This window comes from Bos mutus, chromosome 28 (assembly GCF_027580195.1).
Source record: "Bos mutus isolate GX-2022 chromosome 28, NWIPB_WYAK_1.1, whole genome shotgun sequence".
Classification (NCBI taxonomy): domain Eukaryota; kingdom Metazoa; phylum Chordata; class Mammalia; order Artiodactyla; family Bovidae; genus Bos; species Bos mutus.
The window spans coordinates 8,987,538-9,012,089 of record NC_091644.1 but is presented as its reverse complement, the minus strand read 5'-3'; the positions used below and the strand labels follow the sequence as shown (position 1 = coordinate 9,012,089).

The following is a 24,552-nucleotide window of genomic DNA, read 5'->3' as shown; positions in this document are numbered from 1 at the left end:
GGTTGTCTGAATCCCTGCAACGTGCTGCCTTCTGAAAAGGAGAACATCTGCAGAGAACACGGCTCTCACCTGGCCCTGCAGGCCTCTGGGATCTCTCCCCCACCTGCCAGGATCCGTGCCTGGGTGTCTGTCCTCTCTGCACCTCCTCTTGACTCAGTGAAGGGCTTGTCCCAGAGGACAGGGCTGGGGCTGTCAAAGTCCTGCTCTGGGTCCCTGGAGTTGGAGGTCCAGAGGCTATGGCCGTGTGGCATGGTGACACAGGTTATCTTGTCTGGGGGTCACCTTTTCTGTCTGCAAAGTGGGTATCACACTGGCTGGACCCCAGCCTCCATCACAGGGACAGTGCTCACACTGCCGTCTCCCGCAGCCCAGGGCGCCACACTTCACGCGGCACCGCCACAGAGGCTCTTCTGTCACAGCCCCTGTCCTGAGCCTGACCCCTTGCCCATTTCTTGCCACAGAGCCAGTGGAGGAGGACGAGGAGACCCCACAGCTGCTGCGCACCAAGAGCGATGCGGCCTGTGTGATCCAGAGGCGGCCCAGGAGCCGGGCGCCTGGCGAGGCCCAGAGGACCCGGAGGCACCGCTTCTCCATCAACGGGCACTTTTACAACCACAAGGTGATGGCCCGCCCAGCCTCTCATCAACGGGCACTTTTACAACCACAAGGTGATGGCCCACCCGGCCTCTCCCTGGGCCCCGAAGCCAGGCTTGGGGAACCAGCCCCAAGCGCCATGCACGCATCGCACCTTCCGTAGTGGGGCCCTCGGTGGTCACGCCTGAACTCACCCTCAGCAAAACCTGGACCTTCCCTAGTGGGGCCCTCGGTGGTCACGCCTGAACTCACCCTCAGCAAAACCCGGTAGGCTTCCCAGGCGGTGCTAGTGGTGAAGAATCCACCTGCCAATGCAGAAGACATGAGACACAGCCTGCATCCCTGGAGGAGGGCGTGGCAGCCCACCCCAGTATTCTTGCCTGGGAAATCCCATGGATAGAGAAGCCTGGGGGGGCTACAGTCCAAGGGGTCGCAGAGGGTCAGACCCAACTGAAGCGACTTAGCATGCACAGCCCTGGTATACAGGTGAGGCTGTGCCTGTGTCCTGATGGAGAAACAGGCTGAGGAGGACAATTGTCTTGCCCCAAATAACATTTCACTTCCTGACCACAAAGCCTGTATTTTTCCCATCACACGCTCACTGTCAATTCATTCTCACAGATTGCATGAATGTTTGGAGAATGATGCTACATTTGTCTTCAACAAGTCACTTTTCTATACGGTTTCTCCCCAAGGTCGGTTTGTTGTTTCACGGGAGTGTCATGTACCCTGCTGTCACTGTCGCTTGGTAGATTAAGCCACCTAGGTCGGGGTGTGCCCTGGAGCATGTGTGATGGGTCCCAGAGAACTCGCACAGCTCCTGATTCCCAGCACTTACCCTTTTGTCCTAGCCTTTTGTCCAAGTATGTATTGTACTGACCTCAGGAAAAAGAGATCTCCTTCCCCTGATGACATCATTCCATAAACAAATCCAACTGTAAAAAGGAGAAGTGGATTGTTACTATAAATGGCACCCATGGCAGTGTGGGTGAGGCCCGGAATGGGGCGTCCTGCCATAGAACACATCCTGCAGCGCTGCGAAGCTGGAAGCCAGGGCTTCCAGGCTCAGCAGCTGCCCTTCCTGATAGGTGGTGGGTGACTCATGGGATGGGGAGCTGGGCAAAGGGAGGTCTTGGGTCAGATCTGAAGCACAGTCACACAGGTGAGGTCTGCTCGGAGCCATTCAAACTACTCTTGCGGTACCCTGCACTTGGGGATGAAGAATTCAACAAGGCGGGCTGAAGGGCCCCTGCTCCATCATCAGGACCTCCCTCCACTCCACACTAGCTTTGCAGTGAGTGTTACTGAGGAACAATAGGTTATCTTCACTAAATCTAGGAGGCTGAGTGTGTCGGTCACTCAGTCATGTCCAACTCTGTGACCCCATGGACTATACTCTGCCAGGCTTCTCTGTCCATGCGACTTTCCAGGCAAAAATACTGGAGTGGGTAGCCATTCCCTTCTCCAAGAGATCTTTCTGGCCCAGGGATTGAACCCGGGTCTCCTGCACTGCAGGCAGGTTCTTTACCATCTGAGCCACCAGGGAAGCCCAAATCTAGGAAACCAGAGTATTTGAGAGTAGTTTCCTCACAGGGGAAGGGGAAGACAGGGCTGAAGTTAAACAGAGATTAAGAATGTCTGGATTACCCAAAGGACCGACCATCTAACTTGGGTATTCTTTTTTTTTTTTAACGTAGACCATTTTTAGTCTTTATTGAATTTGTCGCCATATTGCTTCTGTTTTATGTTTGATGTTTTTTTGGCCACAAGGTACGTGGGATCTTAGCTCCCTGCCCAGGGGTCAAACCCAGCCCCCTGCATTGGAAGGCAAAGTCTTAACCACTGGACTGCCAGGAAAGTCCCTGACTTGGGTATTCTTTAAATACTGTTCCAAAGGGGTTTAGTCTGCAAAGTGTTAATTAAGCACCATTTGCTAATATTTGAATAAATATTGATATGCTACTTTAAGGGACTATTTGAAAATTTAGAAAGATTCTTTGCATGGATGTAGACTCATTCTATACATTCCTAAAAAAAAAAAAGGTTTTTATGACTCAAGGTACTGAATCGTGGGCTTTATCTTCAGTACATTCACCTCTCCTCTAAGAGGTGTGTTGGGCACTTTAAACCTTACATTAGTCATTGCAAATATCACGGGGACATGGAGAAGTCTGAACAGCCTGTAGCCTTTGAAATGAACCGAAGTGAAGAGTCGCGGCTTTCATCACAGCCTTTCTCATCCCTTGGTGCCATCCTGCCCTTCTTAGCCAGCCAGACCTACACTCGACACGCTAGTCAGGATGGCTGTTCCCCAGCCACAGACTTACCTGCCACATGTGGATCCATCCTTCCAGGCAAACTGGGTACCTTCTGGGACTTGAACTGGTGTCTTAGCCATGTTGGACAGTTGATTCACATCTGCTGAAGGAGCGAGGGGCTCCCTTTTTTGCTCCTCGCTCCACATCCATTCAGAATGTGTCCTTAGAAATCAGGTAACAAAGTGCTTGAGTCGCAGGCAACAATTGAAAAATAATAACTAATAAATTCCTAGAATTAACTTCCTGGAGTTGTTATTCCAGGGTTTATTTCTTAGAACTGTACACTGTTGCTCCACTTAATTATTTTCTACAACAGTTCTCACAGCAGTGATGCGTGATTTCCAGCGTGGGTGAACTTGGTACTGTCTTCAGTGCTCGGCCTGTCGGACTCAAGCGTGTCCTGGGCGGGAGAAACCACTGTGGATAGAGACAGGAAAGGAGCCACGGGACCCTTGTTCCTACTTGGAGCTGCTTGGTCTCTTCTTGAGAAAAGAGTTCAGGCGGAAGAAACACGATGTCTTGTTGACATGACCTTTCTTCTCCTAGAGATAGCCTGACTCCTCTGTTTCATATTTCTTAGAAACCGAAAGTCTAGTTGGACTTTCTGTACCACCCAGAGTCATTCTACATCTCAACTGTGGAGAAAGCAGGTCTGGGCTTGAGGCTGGCTCCAGTACTTGGACATCAGCTGGGGACACTGAACGAAGCCCTCGTGTACCCTGAGCCCGAGTACGTCCTGGGGAAAGCAGAGCTAGGACCATACAGGAGGAATGTGTGAACTGGAATCAGTTTCAGAAAGCAAGGAGGAGCTTGCCCACAGGGAAGTCAGACACGAAGGGAGGACCCTGTGCCTGGTGAAGCATGAGGCTTGGGGCAGCTCCGCCCTTTCTAGATGGGTGACTCCAATGAGCTACTAACCTCTCCAAGCTCCATGTACTTCTAAGGACTGTTGTGAGGATTAAATCAAAGAATCTATATAAAGTATTTAGCAGGGTTATTACCTGATTTGTGATCATTAAGGACTTAATAAGCTTTAACTTTATTCCCTGGAAATTCCCTGGTTGACTTCATGTATGGTGTCTCATGAACAAAGGCAGGATACCTGCGAGAATATCACGGGCCCCTGAAACTGTGCAGAAGCCGTGTGGCTGGAGCATGGGATGCTTGGGAGGGGGCGTGTGGGAGGAGCGGCGGACGCCACTGTCTAGGCTGCGGCGCACGCTGTGATACAGTACTGCTCGAGGTTTACCCTACAATTGCACCCCGGGACATCCTCCTCAAGTGCAGGTGCCGATCCAGGAGTCTGCACCAGGCAGCTGAGACTGTACGCGACACAGCTGGCCCAGAACACACTTCGAGTTGCAAAGTGTTTGAAAGGTTGTTCCTTTGTGCAATAGGGTGGAAAATGGGTCGAAAGGGCTGAGACTAGAGGGGAAAAGTTGGGAAGCTGATGCAGTATAAACAGGGCCTCACCGCAGGCAGGCTGGGAGAATAGAGCAAGGTGGACAGATTTGAGAAGCTTTAGCCTTAGAATCAGCAGACACTGGTGATTTGGTTCTAGACAGAGTAGAGAGACTCGTTCCCCAGCCCCTCATGAATGGCTCTCATGGCCCTGGTTAATGTTCAGTCGCTCAGTTGTGCACAATTCTTTGCGACCCCATGCACTGCAGCACACCAAGCTTCCTATGGTCCTGGTTCCTAGAAAAAAGAATCTGGCTCTTATAGATCTGCAGGCATCTTTCTTAGAGGCCTCTGTATGATGTGAGCTGTCAAAGCTTCTCTGCTCATGCCTGGATCTGGGCGCAGCTTGTGTGTGGATCTGTGTGGATGGACAGACACAGGTGATCACAGAGCCCAGGCTCACCTGCTGTCCCAAGCTGCTCAGTGCCAGCGGGCTGACAGGATGCCCATACCCTGCCTGGTGTCAGCCCTGTGTCTCCTCTGGCCTCCCCCTGAACCGCCTCCCCCTTCCTGTGCAGACCTCCGTGTTCACTCCTGCCTATGGGTCCATGACCAACGTGAGAGTCAACAGCACCATGACGACCCTGCAGGTGCTCACTCTGCTGCTGAACAAGTTCCGAGTAAGTCTGGCCCTAGGCAGCCTTGCCCAGATGCTGGTGGTTTGCAGTTTTGCTGGGGAGGGGGCTGGTGAAAGCCATGACTCCTGGTAGAAGGCTGAACGAGGTTTCCTCTGCTAAGCTAGCAGGAGAAATGCTCTGGGAATTTAAGGGGGTGGTCCCTGGGGATTTGTGTGTGTGTGGCACTGGGGATGTGGTTACTGCCAGGGGTCCTTTTCTCTCTCTCCTGTCTTGAAAAGCCATGGTCTGACTTCCTGTCACTACCTGTGCAGGTGGAAAACGGCCCCAGTGAGTTTGCACTCTACGTCGTTCATGAGTCTGGGGGTAAGTGTCTGCCTTTGACTCAAGTCCCCATCCATTTGGCAAGCTCGCCAACTGAGCTCCTTCTCTGAGGGCTGAGCTGGCTTGTGCAGTGGGCACAGGGCAGGTGCCCTCCTGGCCTTGGGACACGCTGTGCCCCCACCACGGGCACCCCTCCCAGGCTTATATCCAGGCACACTTGTCATCCCTTTCGGAATCCCACCAGAACCACATGGTGAGCCGCTCTCTCCAGTAGGTTCAGTGAGAGGTGGGGAGGACTGTGCGTCTGGGTTTTCAGGATGGATGAGAAGCCCCTCACCCACTGGGACCTGCTGTTGCAGAGCTTGTACCACACAGCCCTGTGTCCAGCGCTGCATGGCCTGGCCTCCCCAAGTCCACTTCGCTGTGCTCCTCCAGCCACTGTTCCTCTCTGAGCTGGGCCTTCGCTGAAGGACACGACCCACATCAAGGCAGTGTCCATCACACAACATCTGGCAGCAGTGCCAGGGCCCCTGGACATCTGTCTTCCATCCCATTTCCATCCTAGAACAAAGAGACACAGTCCTACCACCCCACGAATTTTGTCTACCACATTCTCTTTCAGAGCGTACAAAATTAAAAGACTGTGAGTACCCACTGATTGCCAGAATCCTGCATGGGCCCTGTGAGAAGATCGCCAGGATATTCCTGATGGAAGCTGACTTGGGCGAGGAGGTCCCCCACGATGTGAGTGGGGCTGCGGCATCTCAAGGCCTCTCCTGAGGGAGGGGCTGGGGGACAGCGTGGCGGACTCCTGTGACCTTGGGCAGAGCCCCCTTGGGCAATGCTTCCAGGGCCCCCATGGCCATCACAAAGTCCATCCCGTCTTGATGGTTTCATCCTGTCTTGTTGCTATCAGCCACCACCAGATCCATCAGCTGGCTCAGGGGAAAAAGAAGTTGGGTCTTAGAAAACCATGGCCTGGCCTTTTCCATTCTTTCCAGACAGGTAGAGTCTTTTCCTTCAATGGAGTGTGTTTTGTTGTTATTTACATTAAAAAAAACAACAACAAAAGCTCCGTACCTAGGGTCTAACTGCACCTTATGGAAAGGACCAAGTGTCTCAGGACATCTTGAGTCCTGACTGGGCGAAGAGCACATTTTCAAACTCCGCTACACAGAATAGGCCTTAGGGTGTGGACCTCAAGAAGAAGGCCTGTGACCCTGTGTCCCTCGGGCCATTTGCAGACTAGTGAGTTTCATTCTATTGTGAGAAACAATGGCATTCCCACCATCTCCACCCCAACCCCAGAGAACTCCCAAGTGACTCTGCTCACTATTGAATGGTCTTCCTAAAACTCAGTTTAATCTTTCCTCCCAGGGATCACAGTTGCCTTTGGGGTCAGAATGGGCTCCATCCTCCCTGGTACACACAGAGCTGTGTCGGGGGGTGGGAGGAAGACGGGCAGCCTCTTCCTTGGAGACAAAACCCTGCTGAATCGGCCACAAGGAAAAGAAAACATTTTTGGCCTCTAATTTAAAGCACATTAAAATGTTCTTGGATTTTCTAGGTCGCTCAGTACATTAAGTTTGAAATGCCGGTGCTGGACAGTTTTGTTGAAAAATTAAAAGAAGAGGAGGAAAGAGAAATAATCAAACTGACCATGAAGTAAGCAGCACTTAAGTAGCCAGTCGTGGGTCTGGAACATGAGGGCAAGTCTGCGGTCAGAGCACCAGGCCCGTGGCTGGGAGAGCTCTCCCTGCAGCTGTGCCAGGCGTCCTCACGCAGTTCAGGGATGCCTGCTAACCCTGGCTCCCCAGCACCTCCCCCGGCCCCTTGCTCCATAGTGCCACCAGACCGGGGTGACCGCCTGCCAAAATGGGGGCCTGCAGCCCAGGCCGCCCATCGAGCCTCGGCAGCCCCACCATCACGGGATGGACACGAGCTGCTGAAACTGGGCAGGAGACTTGGGCAGCAGCACGGGCCGGCCCTGGCCCAGGGCTGTGCGTTCTGCTGGCAACCCTGCCCTGAAAGTGCCGCCAAGGGGGCCTGCCTGTGCGCATTCAGCCTGGTCTGAAAAGTGCCCGTTCACGCTAGCAGGAGCGCTGAGCCTGCCCCAAATCAGCGGTTGTTAGGACTGCCTGTACCCACTGATGGTGGCAAGTACAGGGGACCAGTTCAATGGGCAGGTGAGTGGGTGTCACCTGCTGCTCCTGGGGGATGCTCTGGCAGGGCCTGGCTGTGTGAGGTCAGGTCGCAAACCCCGATGGTCTGTGTCTTCCTCTGCAAGGGAAACTCGGTCCCAGAGTCCCTCTTAGGAAGGGAAGGAGGGAGGCCGCTCACCGTGAGAGTCTGCGGTCGGGGGACTGTGTAAATCCTGGCTTTTGGCTGAATGTCTCTTTAAAAGGCTTCTGTGTGTACAGTCAGGCCCCGCTCAGGCAGTCAGCGGAGACCTCATCGGGGGGACCGTGTCACTGTAGCGAGAAGGGACCTGGGGGTCACCTGGTCTAGGTCTGCTTGGTGCACAGAGAGGGCAGAGCAGCCTGGGATGAGGAAGGAGTCTCACCACGTGATTGTGGAGCCAGGCTCGGACGCAGGCTTCCTGACTCCCCTCTGCCGCCCCGTCTAATCCAGCACACTCCTGTCCGTACTGGAGACTCTTTGGAATAGAAGGAGCATTCTCCTGTGAAGCTTGACAGAGTCTGCAGCCCTGTTTGACTACTCCCCGAAGCCAGTGGCCTCGCAGGATGTGGGTCCTGGCTCTTCCTTCTTGGCCACTAAGCAGCCGGTCAGGAGCCATGGGTCTCCAGGCCCAGCATCTCTGGGCTCCTTTGCTGTGCTCCTCGCTCCCTGTCCCCTCTGGTACCAGTGAATCCTCTCGGCTGTGTCTCCCTCCAGGTTCCAAGCCCTGCGTCTGACAATGTTACAGCGCCTGGAGCAGCTGGTGGAAGCCAAGTAGCCCACCAGCGCCTGCCCCTTCCGAAGCCCCCAGCAGCCAGTGCCCACTGAGAGCCAGTGGCCAGGCCCTGACGGGTCACCCAGATTGGTCACACGGCCGAGGAATCTAGCATCTGCGCTTCTGCCTGTCCCCCTGCCTAGCTAGCATGAGTCCCATGGCCCTGGCCCTTGGCTCCAAGCTGAGCACTCAGGGGCCCAGTCCTAAGCCTGAGGACCCAGGAACTTGCTGGGTGGGGTCTGCATGTGAGGTGGGCCTGGGCTGTGAGCAGCCCTGAAGCTGTGACATGAGCCAAGTTAAGGAGCTAGATGGCATGGCCAGTCCTGTTCATGCCACACCTCTCCAAATCAGGGGAGCAGAACATGGTCTTGCTTCTAGGTGTGGGCTCCATCTGCTTTTCCAGTGCCTGGCCCAGAGTTACTGCAGAACCACCAGCCATTATCCTCATGAAACACGTGAACCACTGGACCCTGTCCACCCTCGCCTCATGCCGCCGCTCAGAAACTGCTGGGAAGAGCAAGAACTGCCATCGGGAATGGGATGTGCAGTGCTCCCAGCTGTCACTGTGCCGTGGCGTGCCAGGTAAAGCCTCTGATGTCCTCAAGCCTCTGATGTCGCTCCATGAGCCTCACACAGCTCAGTGCCCTGCCGGCAGAGGTCAGACCAAGAATAAGCGCACCAGCGGCCCCTCTTCTCTCGGCGGCACTCACCCTGCACTTCCCAGCAACACCTGAAGTGACTCTTATAGGGAGCTCGCTGAAAGAAACATGCCAATCGTATCACATTGAGGAGGTGACCCACATGACCTTGAAAGGATGCTTCCAGGGTGGGTGAGAGGCCAGGAGCTGTCTAGGGACTGCCGGCAGCGGCCTGGGGAGGCCGCGCTTCGCCCGTCACTCTCCTCGGACACTTGAATGCCTCCCGCCCTCTCTGGGTGTGCGTCAATACTTCCCATCAAAGGGCCACCACCGGGAAAAACGGTTTGAGGAGAAAGGGCTTTGAATCCCCTGGGGCCAAATCCAGAACAATTTGGGCCTGCCAGTTGATGGAAAAATTCTAGAATGAACAAGAAGGCCTTTGCAAAAATTATGCAACAGTTTACAGCAGTTGTGTGAGGTGTTTGTCCAAAACAGAGCAAACGAGACCAGATTCTCCCCATGGGGCCCATGGATTGTGGATTTAAAGGGGAAAACTATAAAGTCTCCCGAAGCCAGAAAGTCAGCCTGAGTGAGATTCCAGCTCTGCCTCAGTCGGCAGCTCCTCACCGGCACCCATAAAGAGCAGAGCGTGGGAGCAGCTATGCCGCTGAGCCCACTGTTCAGGGTGAGCCCCACACCAGGACTGTCCCGACCTGGCGCCGAGCTCACAGAGGCAGGTGCAGAGGTGCCCAGGGGAGGTCTGCCGCAGTTTCCCGTCTCCTTTGTCAGCAGAGTTTCCGAGGTACTCAATAAAGGTGTTGCCATGTGGAACCAAAGGAGTTAGGTCCAAGCTCTTTTTTTCGCTTGCGTGTGCCCACCCTGACCCTCTGCTTTGACCTCTGAAACTCTTGTCCTACAGAACGATCGCCAAGTTTGGTAGAGGAGCTAACGCTGAACGCAGCCCACCGCTCTTGACGCTGACATGACTCCTTCTTTTCCAGGCACATCCTTGGGATTGGTGTGGGGCCTGAGGACAGTGACAGCCGTAGGGCTCAGAGGAGGAGGTCTGGGCAGCCTGGACAGTAAGCATTAGGGTCGCCCCGAATTGCAGAGTTTCAGCATCAGGAGCACCTCAGGAATCTTCTGGGGCTCAGGGAGAGGCAACAGGGTCTAGGAGATGGTAGAGAGCTGGTCAAACAGGGTTTCCCAGTAAAGTAGTGAAACAGCTACCCAGAGGGCTTCCCTGGTGGCTCAGACGATAAAGAATCTGCCTGCAGTGCAGGAGACCTGGGTTCAGTCCTTGGGTTGGGAAGATCCCCTGGAGAAGGAAATGGCAACCCACGCTGGTACTCTTGCCTAGAAAATCCCATGGACGGAGGAGCCTGGCGGGCTACAGTCCATGGGTCACAAGAGTCGGACACGGTGAATAAAGCCACCACCAGCCTCCCAGACCATATTATAAGCTCAGGTCAAGGACAACGGCTGACCATCGTTCAGCAGCAATCGAGGGGCCACTGCCTGGTGCCAGACCAGCTCAGCTCCAAAGGGACAAAGACAGTCTTGCTGTAGCCTGCATTCAGAGGCCTCCTACCCGGGAGACCAGGCCACACACCCTGGAGGGCCAGGGGATCTGCAGAGCAGAGATGGTGACGCTCCTTGGAAGGAGCCCAAGGCTGAGCCCAACTGGCCTAAGACAGAGTGGGAGACATTCCAGCCTGAAGACGCCCGCTAACCTTAGAGCAGACAGGGCCTGACACATGAAAAGTGGTCAGATGAAGAAACCTTCTGTAAACATTCCCCAGTTTTGAGGATTTGGTTGGTTGGTTGGTTTTGTTTTTTCTTTTCAGCTGTTACAATATTACTTCATTTAAGGCCTGTCTTGATAAGGGCCACTTGTGAAATAGAAAAGTTAGCAAAGCTAACTTCTGAATAACATAGCTAAGACATCTCTAACAAGGGGAGAATGTACAGACATACCTCAGAGATATTGCAGATTTGGTTCCAGAGCACTGCAATAAAGCAAAGATCACAATAAAGTGAGTCACACAACTTGGTTTCCCTGCATATCAAAGTTGAGTTTAAGCCCCACTATCACCTATGAAGTGTACAATAGCATTGTGTCTAAAAAACAATGCACATACCTTAATTTTAAAATACTTTATTGCTAAGAACTGCTAACCATTCTCAGAGCCTTTGGCATAATCTTTTGCAACAGTGATATCAAAGATTATTGATCATAGATCACTGTTATAAACACAATAATGACAGGCTTGAAAATTGCGATGTCAACTGAAAAAAAAAAAGGCTAAAATTTGCGAGTTCTTTTTAAATTAGAGGATAATTACTTTACAATACTGTGATGATTTCTGCCACACATCAACAGGAATTGGCATTGATTTACATATGTCCCCTCTCTCTTGAACCCCCTTCCTGAGTTATGTTTTATTTGGGGAACTTACCGAGGACCAAACCCCATGGGAGAGCCTGTTAGACAGCTCTGAAGAACTGTTCCAAAGAGTTAAGGGAGGAAACAAGATATGAAGTTTTTGCTTAAAAACAGAACAAAAAAACATGTAATCAAACATCAAAAGATTAACGCTAATCACAAAAAAACAGACATCTCAAGTTAATGATTTTACTGCCCTTTGTGTATGGAAGATACAAGAGTCTGGTTTCATTAAAATTACTCCTTAGATACGCATCTTAACTATGGAGGGCCAGTATCCTGTTTTTCTCTATCCTGAATTCCCCTTGGGGTACACCCTTGGAGCAGCTGCAGTGACTGATGGCTTGATAGCTGGCAACATTTCTTGTTTACAGAAATGGCTGGCAACATGCAACATTTTTTTGTCCGCAGTGAGAATTACCACACATTACCACGCAGTGAGAATTACACACTCTGAGAATGTGACACAGAGATATGAAGTGAGGAAAGTGAAGTCGCTCAGTCGCGTCCGTCTCTTTGGGACCCCATGGACTGGGTCCTACCAGGCTCCTCTGTCCATGGGATTTTCCAGGCAATAGTACTGGAGTGGATTGCCATTTCCTTCTCCAGGGCATCTTCCTGACCCAGGGATCAAACCCAGGTCTCCCGCATTGTAGGCAGACACTTCACCGTCTGAGCCACCAGGGAATTGAGCAAAGGCTATTGGAAAAATGGCACAATAGACTTATTCAATGCAAGGTTGCCACAAACCTTCAATTTAAAAAAAAATGCAGTGTCTGCAAAGAACAATAAAACGAAGTATGCCTATACATACTTCTACGACCATCTGAGGATTACAAAGCTTTCTATCAACGATACTTGCTTTTCAGAGGCAATTTGAAAAGATGCTAATTCAGCTCACCAGGACACCACAATTCCAGATTTTCTCCTAGGCTCTGCAGTTTCCTGCTGGCTTGTGTGGGAGTTCCGTGTGCTCTCTCCTAGAGCTTTCAGAGAGTTTGTCACACCCTGCTTCACTCACTAGTATCTCAGGTACAAAATGTATCCAAAGGTAAGGTGAAGATTGCGGTGATGAGCGTCCTCTCCTAGATCAGGACGGTCTTCCCAGGTCAGACCCCAGGAACCAGGGAAAATAATAAACACAAGATAAAATGAACATGATTGCAAAAGATCTGAACTCAGGAAAAACAGGGTAATTTGCCCAGAGCAAATGAGCAGAGGGAATTAAAAAAAAAAAAGGCTTGTTTTTCCTGTGGTGATAACCATTTGCTACCAGCTTAGAATGTTTACCAGAAGATGGATTAAAGACCTTCCCACTGTTAAAACAAAGCCATTGGTTCACCAAGGACACACCTGGCCCCTTAGTCCTAGGGAAACGAAGCACGAGGCTTAGCCTGTCAGATCAGGTGATTGTGGAGAAGCTCGCAATACGCAACGTGCCGTGTGGGCAGGATCCAGGTGCCCAGAGCTGCCAGGCAGCGGGTGCCCAGAGCCGCAGACAGCGGGTGCCCAGAGCTGCAGGGCAGCGGGTGCCCAGAGCCACAGGTATTAGGTGCCCACAGCTGCAGGGCAGCGGGTGCCCAGAGCCGCAGGCAGCAGTGGGGTATGTTTGTCAGGCGCCCTGCTCCTCCCTCCCAGGAAAGGCGGTCAGACGCTAGCCTTTCCAAATGTAAAAACAGCAAGTGCACAGGCTGTCTTCAGGCCCCAGGAGCTGTGATTATCTGGGAGAAAGCCAGCTGCTGATCCGCCCTTGGACTCTGCTCCCTCCTGGCTGAGCTTTTAACAGAGATGTTTTCTGCAAACTCAGGAATGGGAATTCCCAGAGTTTCCTTTCCCAGAGAACCCAAAGGAAACAGAAAGCAAAGTCTCAGGCTTGGAGGGCAGAACCATTGTTCAGGGGCCCTTCGTGGGAGAGAGACGGCCCCTGTTCCCACACTTGGTCCCTGGGCCACACGTGTGACCGGCCTCCTTTGCATTGTTGCCAAGGCAGACCCCAGGCAGTAGCGCTCCCTGTTGAGGCCGTGCTTTCTGGGGTGTGTCTCTGTCTGCAAGGGACAAAACTAGAGTATAAAGAAGCTGTCTTGCCAAGACGGTTCTGTCTGTGACACAACACTGTATAGCAATTATACTAAAAAAACAAGACTGTTCTCAGCCCAGAAGCCTCTTCTTCCTGGAATGAGCCCTTCAGATACAACTGGGCCCAGGGACACTCTGGCCCGCGCTGTGAGCAGTTTCCCACAGAAGCCCTAACCATTCAGAGAGCTGGCCTGTCTTGACCCAGTTTTCTCAGAAAGATGTGCTGTTAGGAGAACACAGCCCATCTCTGCGGCCCTGACTGTACGGTCTTCCCTCTCCCTTCCCCGCCTTTTTCCTTTCTGCTTTGTAAATATCCGGGCTTTCCTTGTGGCTTAGCTGGTAAAGAATCTGCCTGCAGTGCAGGAGACCTGGGTTCAATCCCTGGGTTGGGAAGATCCCCTAGATCTGTAAATATTTACACTGGATCTGTAATATCCAGTGTGATCAATTTTAATCATTTATTCTGTTTAAAAGTGACCTGGAATTCTATTTGACAGATACTGCTAGGTAGGGGCGAAGAGCATGGGCTCTGAGGCCAAAGTGTCTGCACTCGTGAACATGTGGCCGTAGGCAGGCTACATGCCCCCTTTTCCCACTGTTACAGGGCTATAACAACTCTTATCCCTTAAGGTTGTGGAAGGTGTATGAGCTTTGCTGTAGTAACAAGTAACAACAAACACTGTGGTTACAACAAGAGCGTCTATTTCTCTGGCCTGTTCACGTGACTGCACGTGGCTGCCAAGTGTGCTCGCGTGGCTCCGCTCCACACGTCTTCTCATCCTGGAGCAGCCACTACTTGGGACATGTTATTCTTGAGGCAGAGGGAAAAAAGAGTGGTGGCAGAGACACAGTGACCCCAGCTCCTTCTGGAACGGGCTCTACGTTGCATCCACACACGTGCAGCTGGCCAGTGCTACTCATATAAAGTTAGTATCAGTGGAATGGACAGTCATTCACTAGGAGACAGTGAAAGTCACACCGCTTTAAGCAGGGATGTAAAACTCAAGAAGGGTGGAGCAAATGCTCAGGAACAATCACACCACAGGGATACAGAATGAGGCACTGCCAGTGCTTCCAACAGCACCTGGAACCTAGTAAGCACTCAGTAGGTGTTGGCTATTATCATACTGACAAATCGAGAGCATAAAACCTTGCCTGCTTTCTCTCTCTTCTTCTCTTTCTTCTTTACTCTGCCCCCTCCTCTCCAACCCATATCCTTTTCTATCTCTTGCCTCTCTCCATCCTCACCTCCTCCTCTGTTCACTCTTGGCTACCCACAGCCCTTTATTTCCTGACTTCTCTTCTCTTAAGATTCATCTTTCTTCATCCACTTTTCTACTCCTCTCGTTGACACACCTCTGGGCCTTCTGTAGCTGGCCCAGTTGTGTTTAGGTACAGGCAAAAGGGCTAATCCACCATTACGTGGGATGTGTAGTTTTAACTGGGCTTCCCAGGTAGCTCAAACGGTAAAGAATCTGTCTGCAATGCAGGAGGCCTGGGTTCGATCCCTGGGTTGAGAAGATCCCTGGAGAAGGACATGGCAACTCATTCTAGTATTCTTGCCTGGGGAATTCCATGGACAGAGCAGCCTGGCAGGATACAGTCCATGGAGTCGCAGAAGAGTCGGACACAACTGAGTGAGTAACGCTTCTCTTACTAGTAAAATTTTTTGAATAGATTTTTACTATTTTAATGCACATAAAGCAAACAGTCCTAGCAGGTCACTTTTGTTCTTGAAACTTTACCTAAACTATCTTTGTCCACTGTCCCATACCCTACTCCCATCCAGCCACTAGAACCACTTGTAGTAATAATTTAACAGTAAAATAACAATGCCTGGCATGCTCCAGTCCATGGGGTCACAAACTTTGCAACTCAGCAACAACAAACCATGCCTCATATTTCCTATGTGTTAGGCATTGTGCTAAGTGCCTTACATTATCTTATTTAATCTTAACAGTCTGGCTGTCATCTAGATTACTGAGTTGATAGTCCCTGTCCAGGACAGTTTCATGCTCTGCCATCTGCAGAGCAGAAGGCTCCATCTTGAGATCTGAACCTTTGATCTAGTCTTGCTTCGGCCATCAACCCACTACGTATTCCAGGCAAGTTTCCCTCTCAGCCTTATTTTATTGCTCTTTAAGACAGATACTAGGATCCCGCTTCATGAGACTGTAAGAAACTTTAAGAAACATAAAGATGAATGACCAGAGAACAGATGTAAAAGCACTTTGTGAGCAATGAGAAATCTTATAAATTCATTCATTCAGCAAATATTTGCTGAGTGCCTGCTACCTTCTGAGCACTACAGATATGACAAAGAACAGGAGATAGATCATGACAGCTTTGGTGCCCCTGTGAAGTCATGAGCTCTTGTTCTAGAAACATGGGGAGCTTTTGCTCTAATAAGAGCAGTCTTTTGAGAACTTAGGAAGCCTTTGGAGGATTTTGAACAAAATGAATGACATAATCTGAGTTGTTCTTCAGGGGCCCACTCCGGGGCTGTGAGTAGATGTAGGAAGACCAGAGAGGAAGCCAATGCAATAATCCAGATAGGAGGTAATAGCAGCCTGGTAGCATTAATAGCAGTGGAGGTGTTGAAAGTGGTTCAATTCTGGATATAGTTTGCAGACAGGAGGTAATAGAGCTTGGTGGAGCTAATAGCAGGAGGTGTTGAAAGTGGTTCAATTCGGGATATATTTTGAAGATCGAGCCAACAGAATTATAGATGGCTTGGAATTGGGTTTGGGGTAAAAAAAGAGACAACAGTGACATCAAGATTTTTGACCCGAGAAACTGGAAAGTTGAAGTTGCCATCAACTGTCAGGATGAAGACTGCTGAAGTAACATGTTCGGTGAATACAGTAAGTTCATCTGGGGGTATACCACACATGCAGACGGGCATTGAATAACTGTTTATACAAGTCTGGAGCTCAGTAATACCTGCATCCCAACTTCAGACTGGAGTTACAAGTTCAAGAGTCTTGAGCACATACAGATAGTATCTGAAGCCATTAGATTGGAGGTGTTCTGTAGGCAAAGGAGGGAGGGCCCAGGAAGAAGAGGAGGGATCAGGTGACCCAGCACAGGCTAGGTGGGACAAGAAGGCAATTGGCTGCAAGAGATGAAAACCAGGAGAGGTCGTTACTAAAGAAAAACACGTGGTGTGTTGAAAATCACCAGACTTGGAGCCAAAAAGACACATTGCAGTATGTGGCCGTCCACTTACATGCTGTCTCAACTTGAGCAAACTGCTAATCTAAGCCCTGGTTTCCTTAACTGTAAAATAAGTGATCAATTAACACGACACTGTAAAGCAGCTACGTGTGTGTGCTTAGTCCCTCAGTCGTGTCTGACTCTGCATTTCCCCAGGGACTGTAGTCCGCCAGGCTCCTCTGTCCATGGGATTTTCCAGGCAAGAATACTTAAGTGGGTTGCCATTTTCTCATCCAGGGGGATCTTCCCGACCCAGGGATTGAACCCACATCTCTTATGTCTCCTGCTTTGCAGGCAGATTCTTTACCCGCTGAACCATCGGGGAAGCCTCCAAAAAAGCAACTATACTCCAATAAGGAGAAGACAATGGCACCCCACTCCACTACTCTTGCCTGGAAAATCCCATGGAGGCAGGAGCCTTGTAGGCTGCAGTCCAGGGGTCTGTAAGAGCCGGACACGACTGATTTCACTTTCATGCATTGGAGAAGGCAATGGCACACCACTCCAGTGTTCTTGCCTGGAGAATCCCAGGGACGGGGGAGCCTGGTGGGCTGCAGTCTGCGGGGTCGCACAGAGTCGGACATGACTGAAGCGACTTAGCAGCAGCATACTCCAATAAAAACATTTAAGGAAAAAAAATTTAAGAAGAGTATGATCGTTCCCATTTTGTAGGGGGTTTTTGGAATAATTAAATAAGGTGACTCAAAAGTATCAGGAATAGTTTAGGCTCTCCAGAAGTACCTCCATATAATCAGTAATTACTATTTGTACAAGGAAGTCTCGGGGTCGAACGGCCTGGTGTTGAGTCCAAAAGCCCTGAAACTCTGGCTGCAGCTCCCGGCCTGTTGGTGGCTCCTCCACCACAAAGGGAGACAGCCACAGGTCTTGCGCTCCTGGGAGGCCACACGACGCCTTTCGAGGGATACGAGACGAAAACAAAAGGACAGGAAGGAACGGAGAGCGGTTTTTTCCGGTGGGCTCGGGACCATAGAGGGCCACTCCGCCAAGATCCTAGAGCGACCGCGTGGCGCAGACTAACCGCGCGGCCTGCACTTCCGGCAGCGCGAAGGGCTCGGGGCAAGCGAGCGAGGGCGGCGGCGGTGAGTGGGCCGAGCCCGCAGGGGCGCGAGCTGGCCGCGGCTGGGCGGCGCCGGCCCGGGAACGGCGTGGGGGGCGCGGCTTCGGGCCTCCGCTCCCGGGAGGCCCCGAGGGCTCCCCGCGGCCGGGGGCGAAGCGGGTGGGTGGGCCCGGCAGTCGGAGGCCTCGGCAGGGCGGAGGCCTTAACCGGAGTCCCGGCGAATTGAGGCCAGAGGAGGACCGGCCCAGGCTTCTGAGCCGCATTCCTTTCGCCGTCCATCAGGCGCGTGGCGGATTAAACAGATTGAATAAACGCCTGGGTGGCGCAGGGCTGTTCTGAGCAATTTACAGACGTTGACTCATGTAAATTTCTAACTCCTGATGATCTGGCGGCTTTATTGTCGTCCCAGTTTGTACTGGCGAGAAAGCAAGCACATTCCAGCCAGGCTGGTTCGCGTGGCCAACAGTTCCATTCACTCAAATTTAGCTTAATGCCCGCGACTGCCATGGAGTTTGGCAGAGCATCGGTCGGAGCGCTGGACTTGGTATTGCAAGTTGGGGTTGCAGTCAGTTCTGCCCCTGCGAGTACAGGTTCTGGGGTCAGGCTTCTAGGGGCTGGGAACCTGGCCAAAGTATGCCTACCCTTTCCTTAGAAATGGAAGTAGAATGGAGATAATCCCATAAACCTGCTCTGAGAATGAAATAGATACCACAGTGACCCATACAGGCTACCTGTATGATTTCCTCGTCTGTAGTGTTCCAGCTGAATTAGAGTTTCTTACTAGAACTGCCTTCTATAGTATTGAAAAATAAATATGGGTTTTTCTTTCAGTATATAATTACCATTTTAGCTATTTTTGAACACCAACATCATGTACCTAACAGATGTCTCCTTGAAATAGATGTTCCACAAATATTTACCAAGTTAAGAAATGAGCAGTGCTCTCTAATTTTGAGTTGTGGGCAGTTTTCTCTTTCTGGCACTTACCTTAATTACAGCAGATGTAACTGTTAAATACACAGTTAAAATCTCAGCACTATCAGGGCTGGAGTCTCAGTTATACAATATAATGAAGGAAAAGCAGTAACCGTGAAATAATTTTTGTTTTCAGTTATATCCTTTGTAAGCTTGTATGCAGAGACCAAGGTGATTATTGCCATTTTAAAGTCTACTTGCTGACACAGGAGGTGGAAATTAGTTCCAATAATAGTATTACCTTTGCAGTCTTAGGTTCTCCCGCATTTGTCACCTATTTGGAGTTTGTGCTTGTTTGTGGCCACAATTTTAAATAACCTTGTAAGTAATTAAATGAAATTAATTTATTTGAAAATTTGGATTCTTGCAGCATTTAGGTATTTTTAAAATTCCTCACTATTTTTACGTGTAAACTTACTTTCTTGTCTTCTTCTTGTGTTTTACCACCACCTTTTATTCTGTCTCATTACACCGTCAAATAAAGTTCTTTGGAAATTTTTCCCTCCCAGAAAAAAATCCTCTTGTATCAAGCTTTCAAACAATTGTCCTTTCTTGGATCATTGGAATCTAGAAGAAACAATAATGAAACATTTCTTTGTTGACATTCTCCTCATCCAGTATTTGTTGAATAGATTCACAGAAACTTTCCACTCCTTATAGAATAGTTCTTAACATTCAAAACAATTTATGCTACAAAGTTAGAACTAAATTGTCCTCCACAGCTGTGAAAGTAGAATGGCTAAGCAAATAAGGCTAAACAAATATTTAATAAAGTAGTATGATTCGTCATTTCTTTCTAATTTGGGCACTCTAATTAGCCACCCATAAATGACAATCAGCTTAATATGGGAGCAAATATTAAAACATAATGATGATCTGTTACCCAAATTTTGATTGTCTTTTGGAGCTATTTTTTATTCCCAGTAAAATATTATGTTGCCTCTACTTTTTAATCTTTCAGAATTACATACTCATTTGTTGTTGCCCAACAAAATTTTGTATTATATATTATCACTTTTTTGTGTCCTGTCCCAACAGACAAGAACTCCAAAGGTAAATTTGGTTGTATTTATTAAGTTTAGACTCTGAAATTATTGTGCTTCCCTTCTGGCTCAGCTGGTAAAGAATCTGCCTGCAATGTGGGAGACCTGGGTTCAATCCCTGAGTTGGGAAGATCCCCTGGAGAAGGGAACAGCTATCCACTCCAGTATTTTGGCCTGGAGAATTCTGTGGACTGTATAGTCCATGAGGTCGCAAAGAGTCGGACAGGACTGAGCGACTTTCACTGCAATTATTAGAATTATTTTGCACATTATTTTCCATAGAATTATCTTTGTTTCATATATATATTGAATACATTCATAATTTAAAAACATGAATTTTGATGGGCTGAAGAGGTGTTAAAGTTGAATGATTAACAAATCATCTATAATTTTTTTTTCTTTTATACAGAAAATTCTGAGCTGTGTAGCTCTAGGAAGTGGAACACTCGTTCAGAAGAAGGACATAGACTGTCTTAAGAATACATTTGGCTCTTCACCATGCGGTTAGGAAAACCTAAAGGAGGTATATCTCGGAGCTCAAGCCAAGGAAAAGTCTATGAGAACCAGCGCAAAACCGGCCGGCAGCGGCAGAGATGGGGGATGACTGTCCGATTTGACTCAAGCTTGAGGAGACTGAGAAGAGGCTTGGATGAAAAGCCTTATAAATGTGTTGAATGTGAAAAGAGCTTCAGTCAGAGCTCGACTCTTTTCCAACACCAGAAGATCCATACTGGAAAGAAGTCCCACAAGTGTGCGGACTGTGGGAAAAGCTTCTTTCAGAGTTCTAACCTCATTCAGCATCGCCGCGTCCACACTGGGGAGAAGCCCTATAGATGTGATGAGTGTGGGGAGAGGTTTAAACAGAGCTCGAACCTCATTCAGCACCAGAGGATTCACACTGGAGAGAAACCCTATCAGTGCGATGAGTGTGGCCGGTGCTTCAGCCAGAGTTCCCACCTCATTCAGCATCAGAGAACCCACACTGGGGAGAAGCCCTACCAGTGTAGTGAATGCGGCAAGTGCTTCAGCCAGAGCTCACACCTCAGGCAGCACACGAAGGTGCACGAAGAGGAGAAGCCCCGGAAAACCCGAGGCAGAAGCCTTAGGGCAAAAACACACTCGCTGTCGTCTTGGAAAGCTGGAAAAGGGAGGAGGTCAGCGGCTGGGCTCCGCTGAGGAAAGGGCAAAACATAAAAAGTGTTTCTTTTAGAACTGGAGATATTTTTTAAATTTAATAGTGTACTTAAATACTGTATCCTTTCCCAGCATGAGGACATTGGGAGTTTAATGACATTGGGATCAGAGAAATTATGAGTCCACCCTTCCTTATTTTTTATGTAACCTGCAGTACAAAAACCAGAAAATGTGTTTCTAGAGAACGTAAGCTCCTTGATCTCATTCAAAATTGCTTCCTGCATCATTTTGACCAAAAAAAAAAATCATGTTTTGATGACGTGTAAAAGTGTAGAAATTCCAGTGACTGCTCAGTGTCAGGACTTTCCTTGGAAAGAATAATTAAAAGAGAGAAATTAATTCCATCAGTTTTAGAGTTCTGTCGTAGATGAGATTTTATGTTTTTAAAGTTTTGTAGTATATTAACCATTGGTTTGTAAGTATGTCTCAAGATTCAGCATACTAAAATGAATTCACATTCACAGATTTTTAGTCAGTGAAGTACATCACTTTGTGTTAGCTTTTTTTGTTCGTTTCTCCTGTTTATAGATAGTTAGTAATTAGAGGAGAATTTCCCTGTTTTTCATCAAATTCTTAGTAAGTGATACTCTGGAAGCCAAAGAGCAGTGAGTCAGTCACAGGTCTCCTGTCCCTGCGAATGCATCGTTTGTGATGGTGTGACCCTGTGTCACCTGTCTTTAGAGGTTGGGATGGCTTTATGTTCGTCCATTGACTTCTTCCAGCTCTGTCTCGTGCTCTGACAAGCTGAGCCAGCCTTTTAGAGCTAAATGAATGAATAAACCCAAATTATTTCTTCAAAATAATCTCAACTTGCAAATTAAAAATCTACAATTTATATGCTTCCCTGCCTCCCCTTTCAAGAGCTTCATATAACCCTGATTATCGTAAATGTTTGCCAGTAGCATAGTGAAGTTTTTAAAAAGCCAAGTGTTACTGCATTGTAGCTTTTTTGAAATCTAAGTTTAACTTTTTCTGAGTTACCTGTCTTATTTATAAGACCAAACAAGTTTCTTATCTTTCATGAGAACAGTGCCAAGTATCAAACATTTTGATCAGCCTTCAGCTCAGGTTTTAATTTCTATTAAATGCTAACATTCTTCTGATTTTTTTTGTATCTTTCATAATCATATCTGATCATATCTGATCCTGCTGTATTAATGACAGTTATCCATAAAAATTTTTAAAGAGTATTTTGCATATCACTGCCTTCTGTTTGTTTTCCCCTGGGATGTTGCTTGGATGAGGAGGCAGCATCTAAGATGGCCCGGGAAGAATTGCTTGTTTTGCCTGTCTTTGATTGCCTCAGACTTGAACTTTGCCTCCCTCACGGCCTTGTATTTGAGCGCCAAGTCGTGGAAGATGGCCTTGTCAACAGCAGTTTGATCCGATAGGACATTCACAGTGTCGTGTGAGTGCAGGCATGCCTTAGAGCACCACAGTAAAGCAAATACCGCAGGAAAGTGAGCCACAGGACATCTGGTTTCCCAGTGTGTAGTGAAGTTGTGTTTACACTATATTGTAGTCTATTAACTGCAATAGCATTATGTCTAAAAAACAATGGAATACTGTAATTAAAAATACTTTATTGCTGAAAATGCTAACCATCATCTGAGCTTTTGGTGAATCATAGCAGTAACATGAAACATCATCTGTCATGTAACAGATATAATGGAAAAGTTTGAAATGTTGCGAGGATTGCCGAACTATGACCCAGAAACACTGAACGCCTTCTGTCGGGAAAGGGCACTGAGAAGCACTCGGTGCAGGGCTGCCGCAAGCCTTCGTTTTTTTTTTGAAGCAATAAAGCATAATAAAGTATGCCTTACAAGTGATCACAGTTATCTTTTACGAAAGACATGTTTAGACTTTACTGATTGACTTATCAGGTCTTCAGACGCAGAAAAGCTATTGAATTAGATCTAAAATTGTCAGCAGCAAAAGTATTACTCCCACGGATTTAAAGGTGAGTTCAATTTTATTTTGACTGAGTCAGTACTCTTGAGAGAAAGGTGCAGCTATAAAGGACAAGAACCATCTAGTAAGTTCCTAAGGGAGACGGAGGGATTTGTTTGAACTTTTCACCAGCAGTGGGAGTATGTCTTCAAAACAAAGATGCATGCTACAAACGGTATTTAGGCCCCATGACAGGGGAGGAAGGTGCTGTCGTTCTGCTGAGAAAATAAAATGTTGAGTACTGGCCATGTGTATTTCTACCAAAAACTGGTAGAAAAGGTAAAAATTTTTAAGTGAAAGTAAAAAACAGGTAATGAATATACCATCTGATTGCCATTCAAACTGGGAGGATTTTCATCAGGTACAGGGAAGAAGGAAGGGCTCTTGGATGGCATGTACACTCAAGGAATAGAAACCCTAGAAATCTGTGGAGGTCAGGTGGCTAGTGTAACCGAGTGAGGTGAGGAGAGCGCTGTAACCTCAAGTGCGCATGCCTGTCTGAAAGGATAACCTGACTCAGTTGTTGCCATGCAGAGAATCAGGCCCAGGTACGCCACATCTTGATATTTTCAAGAGAAACCAGAAATCCAGATTTTAAAATTCACAGTACTTAGCCGTTTACCACAGCTGAGCCATCTTTTCAAGGCTCGTGTGTGGCTGGCTGTGGTGGAGGTGGAGAGCCTGGCATGGTGAGAGGTAGGGGTACACGACGGAGTGGAAGCTGCACAGCACAGAAGAATCCGCCCAGAGAACAGCAAGTGACTGCCTTATTGACATTTGGTGTCCCTGAGAGTCAGGACAGTGTGATGCAGTGCTCTGTCCCTGAGCCACGCTTTGGAGGGGGTGGGGGCGGGGGTGCAGATAGTGAATCTTTTGGCTGGTGGGGCTCTGGACCTTGCTAGTGGTAAAGAATCTGCCAATGCAGGAGACGCAAGAGACATGGGTTCGATCCCTGGGTCAGGAAGATCCCCCCCCAGAGAAAGAAACGGTACCCCACTCCAGTATTCTTGCCTGGGAAATCTCATGGACAGGGGAGCCTGGTGGGCTACAGTCCATGGGGTCGCAAAGAGTCGGACATGACCGAGTGTCTGTACGCACAGGGCCCTGGGCCAGTAAGAGACAGGCCAGGCCTGGTGCAGCAGTGATCCAGAGGCATCCCTTCTTACCCCGTTCCTCCAGACAGCACACTCATGCAGGAAGAGACAGGCCAGGCCTGGTGCAGCTGCTGATCCAGAGGCATCCCTTCTTACCCTGTTCCTCCAGACAGCACACTCATCCAGGGAGGATGGTCCTAAATCCCCACAGTCACCACAGCGATCTGAAAATCCAGGGTTGCTGACATCACCCCTGGAATTAGAAAATGGTCCTGAGACCTATACACTTTCTTCAGACACGGGAGAAAGGGGTGTGCATCCCTCTTTCATGCAGAGTGTGTGTGACGACCAGTGACAGCATGGTGCACAGGCACCCGGAGGACCCACCTGTAAGAGCAAGACCCCTTATTGCACGGGGGATGGACCTGCCACCTCACCTGATGCCAAAGAGATGAGTCATCCTGGACAGTGAACACCCTGCCCACAGCCGTGGTGAAGGCTAGAGGACGCGCCTCTGAAGTCCAGGTGCCACATAAGGCCCTGGGTTGTGATGCAACTCAAGGTGCTGAGGGGACTACAAAACAGGATTGGGCCTGGATTTTTCACCACCCTAG

At 49.1% G+C, this 24,552-nt stretch overlaps 2 protein-coding genes and 1 long non-coding RNA gene across 8 annotated transcripts in view; 2 read left to right on the top strand and 1 right to left on the bottom strand.

Annotated features, from left to right (window-relative positions):
- The window catches only part of RASSF4 (Ras association domain family member 4), a 34,123-nt gene extending 24,451 nt beyond the window's left edge, over positions 1-9,672 (top strand). For 2 of the 3 annotated variants that reach the window (XM_070364917.1, XM_005906591.3), the window contains exons 6-11: positions 462-619; positions 4,892-4,993; positions 5,263-5,314; positions 5,895-6,016; positions 6,840-6,937; positions 8,168-9,672. In XM_070364917.1, the coding sequence (XP_070221018.1) occupies positions 462-619; positions 4,892-4,993; positions 5,263-5,314; positions 5,895-6,016; positions 6,840-6,937; positions 8,168-8,228 (593 nt within the window). In that variant the 3' untranslated portion in view covers positions 8,229-9,672. The other variant, XM_005906592.2, reaches the window with a different exon arrangement.
- Positions 9,673-9,825: 153 nt separating this feature from the next.
- On the bottom strand, positions 9,826-12,541 carry LOC138986131 (uncharacterized). Its single transcript, XR_011463027.1, has 4 exons — positions 12,211-12,541; positions 11,323-11,368; positions 10,841-10,872; positions 9,826-10,033 (listed from the first exon to the last, which is right to left on the bottom strand). It is a non-coding gene; the product is annotated as an uncharacterized lncRNA (long non-coding RNA).
- A 2,458-nt stretch (positions 12,542-14,999) lies between these two features.
- ZNF22 (zinc finger protein 22) lies at positions 15,000-22,719 on the top strand. Of its 4 annotated transcripts, none has more exons than XM_070364583.1 (2): positions 15,000-15,022; positions 20,107-22,719. In XM_070364583.1, exon 2 carries the CDS (start codon positions 20,196-20,198, stop codon positions 20,871-20,873), a length of 678 nt encoding a protein of 225 aa, XP_070220684.1. In that variant the 5' UTR covers positions 15,000-15,022; positions 20,107-20,195; the 3' UTR covers positions 20,874-22,719. The 4 variants fall into 4 exon arrangements, with proteins under 4 accessions (XP_070220684.1, XP_005906655.1, XP_070220682.1 ...); XM_005906593.3 differs by lacking the exon at positions 15,000-15,022 and adding an exon at positions 17,569-17,701; XM_070364581.1 differs by lacking the exon at positions 15,000-15,022 and adding an exon at positions 17,832-17,961.
- Positions 22,720-24,552: the final 1,833 nt, after the last annotated feature.

What these genes read in the sequence shown, in the direction of transcription:
- ZNF22 (XM_070364583.1), top strand. Translation starts at nt 20,196, where the DNA reads ATGCGGTTAGGAAAACCTAAAGGAGGTATATCTCGGAGCTCAAGCCAA.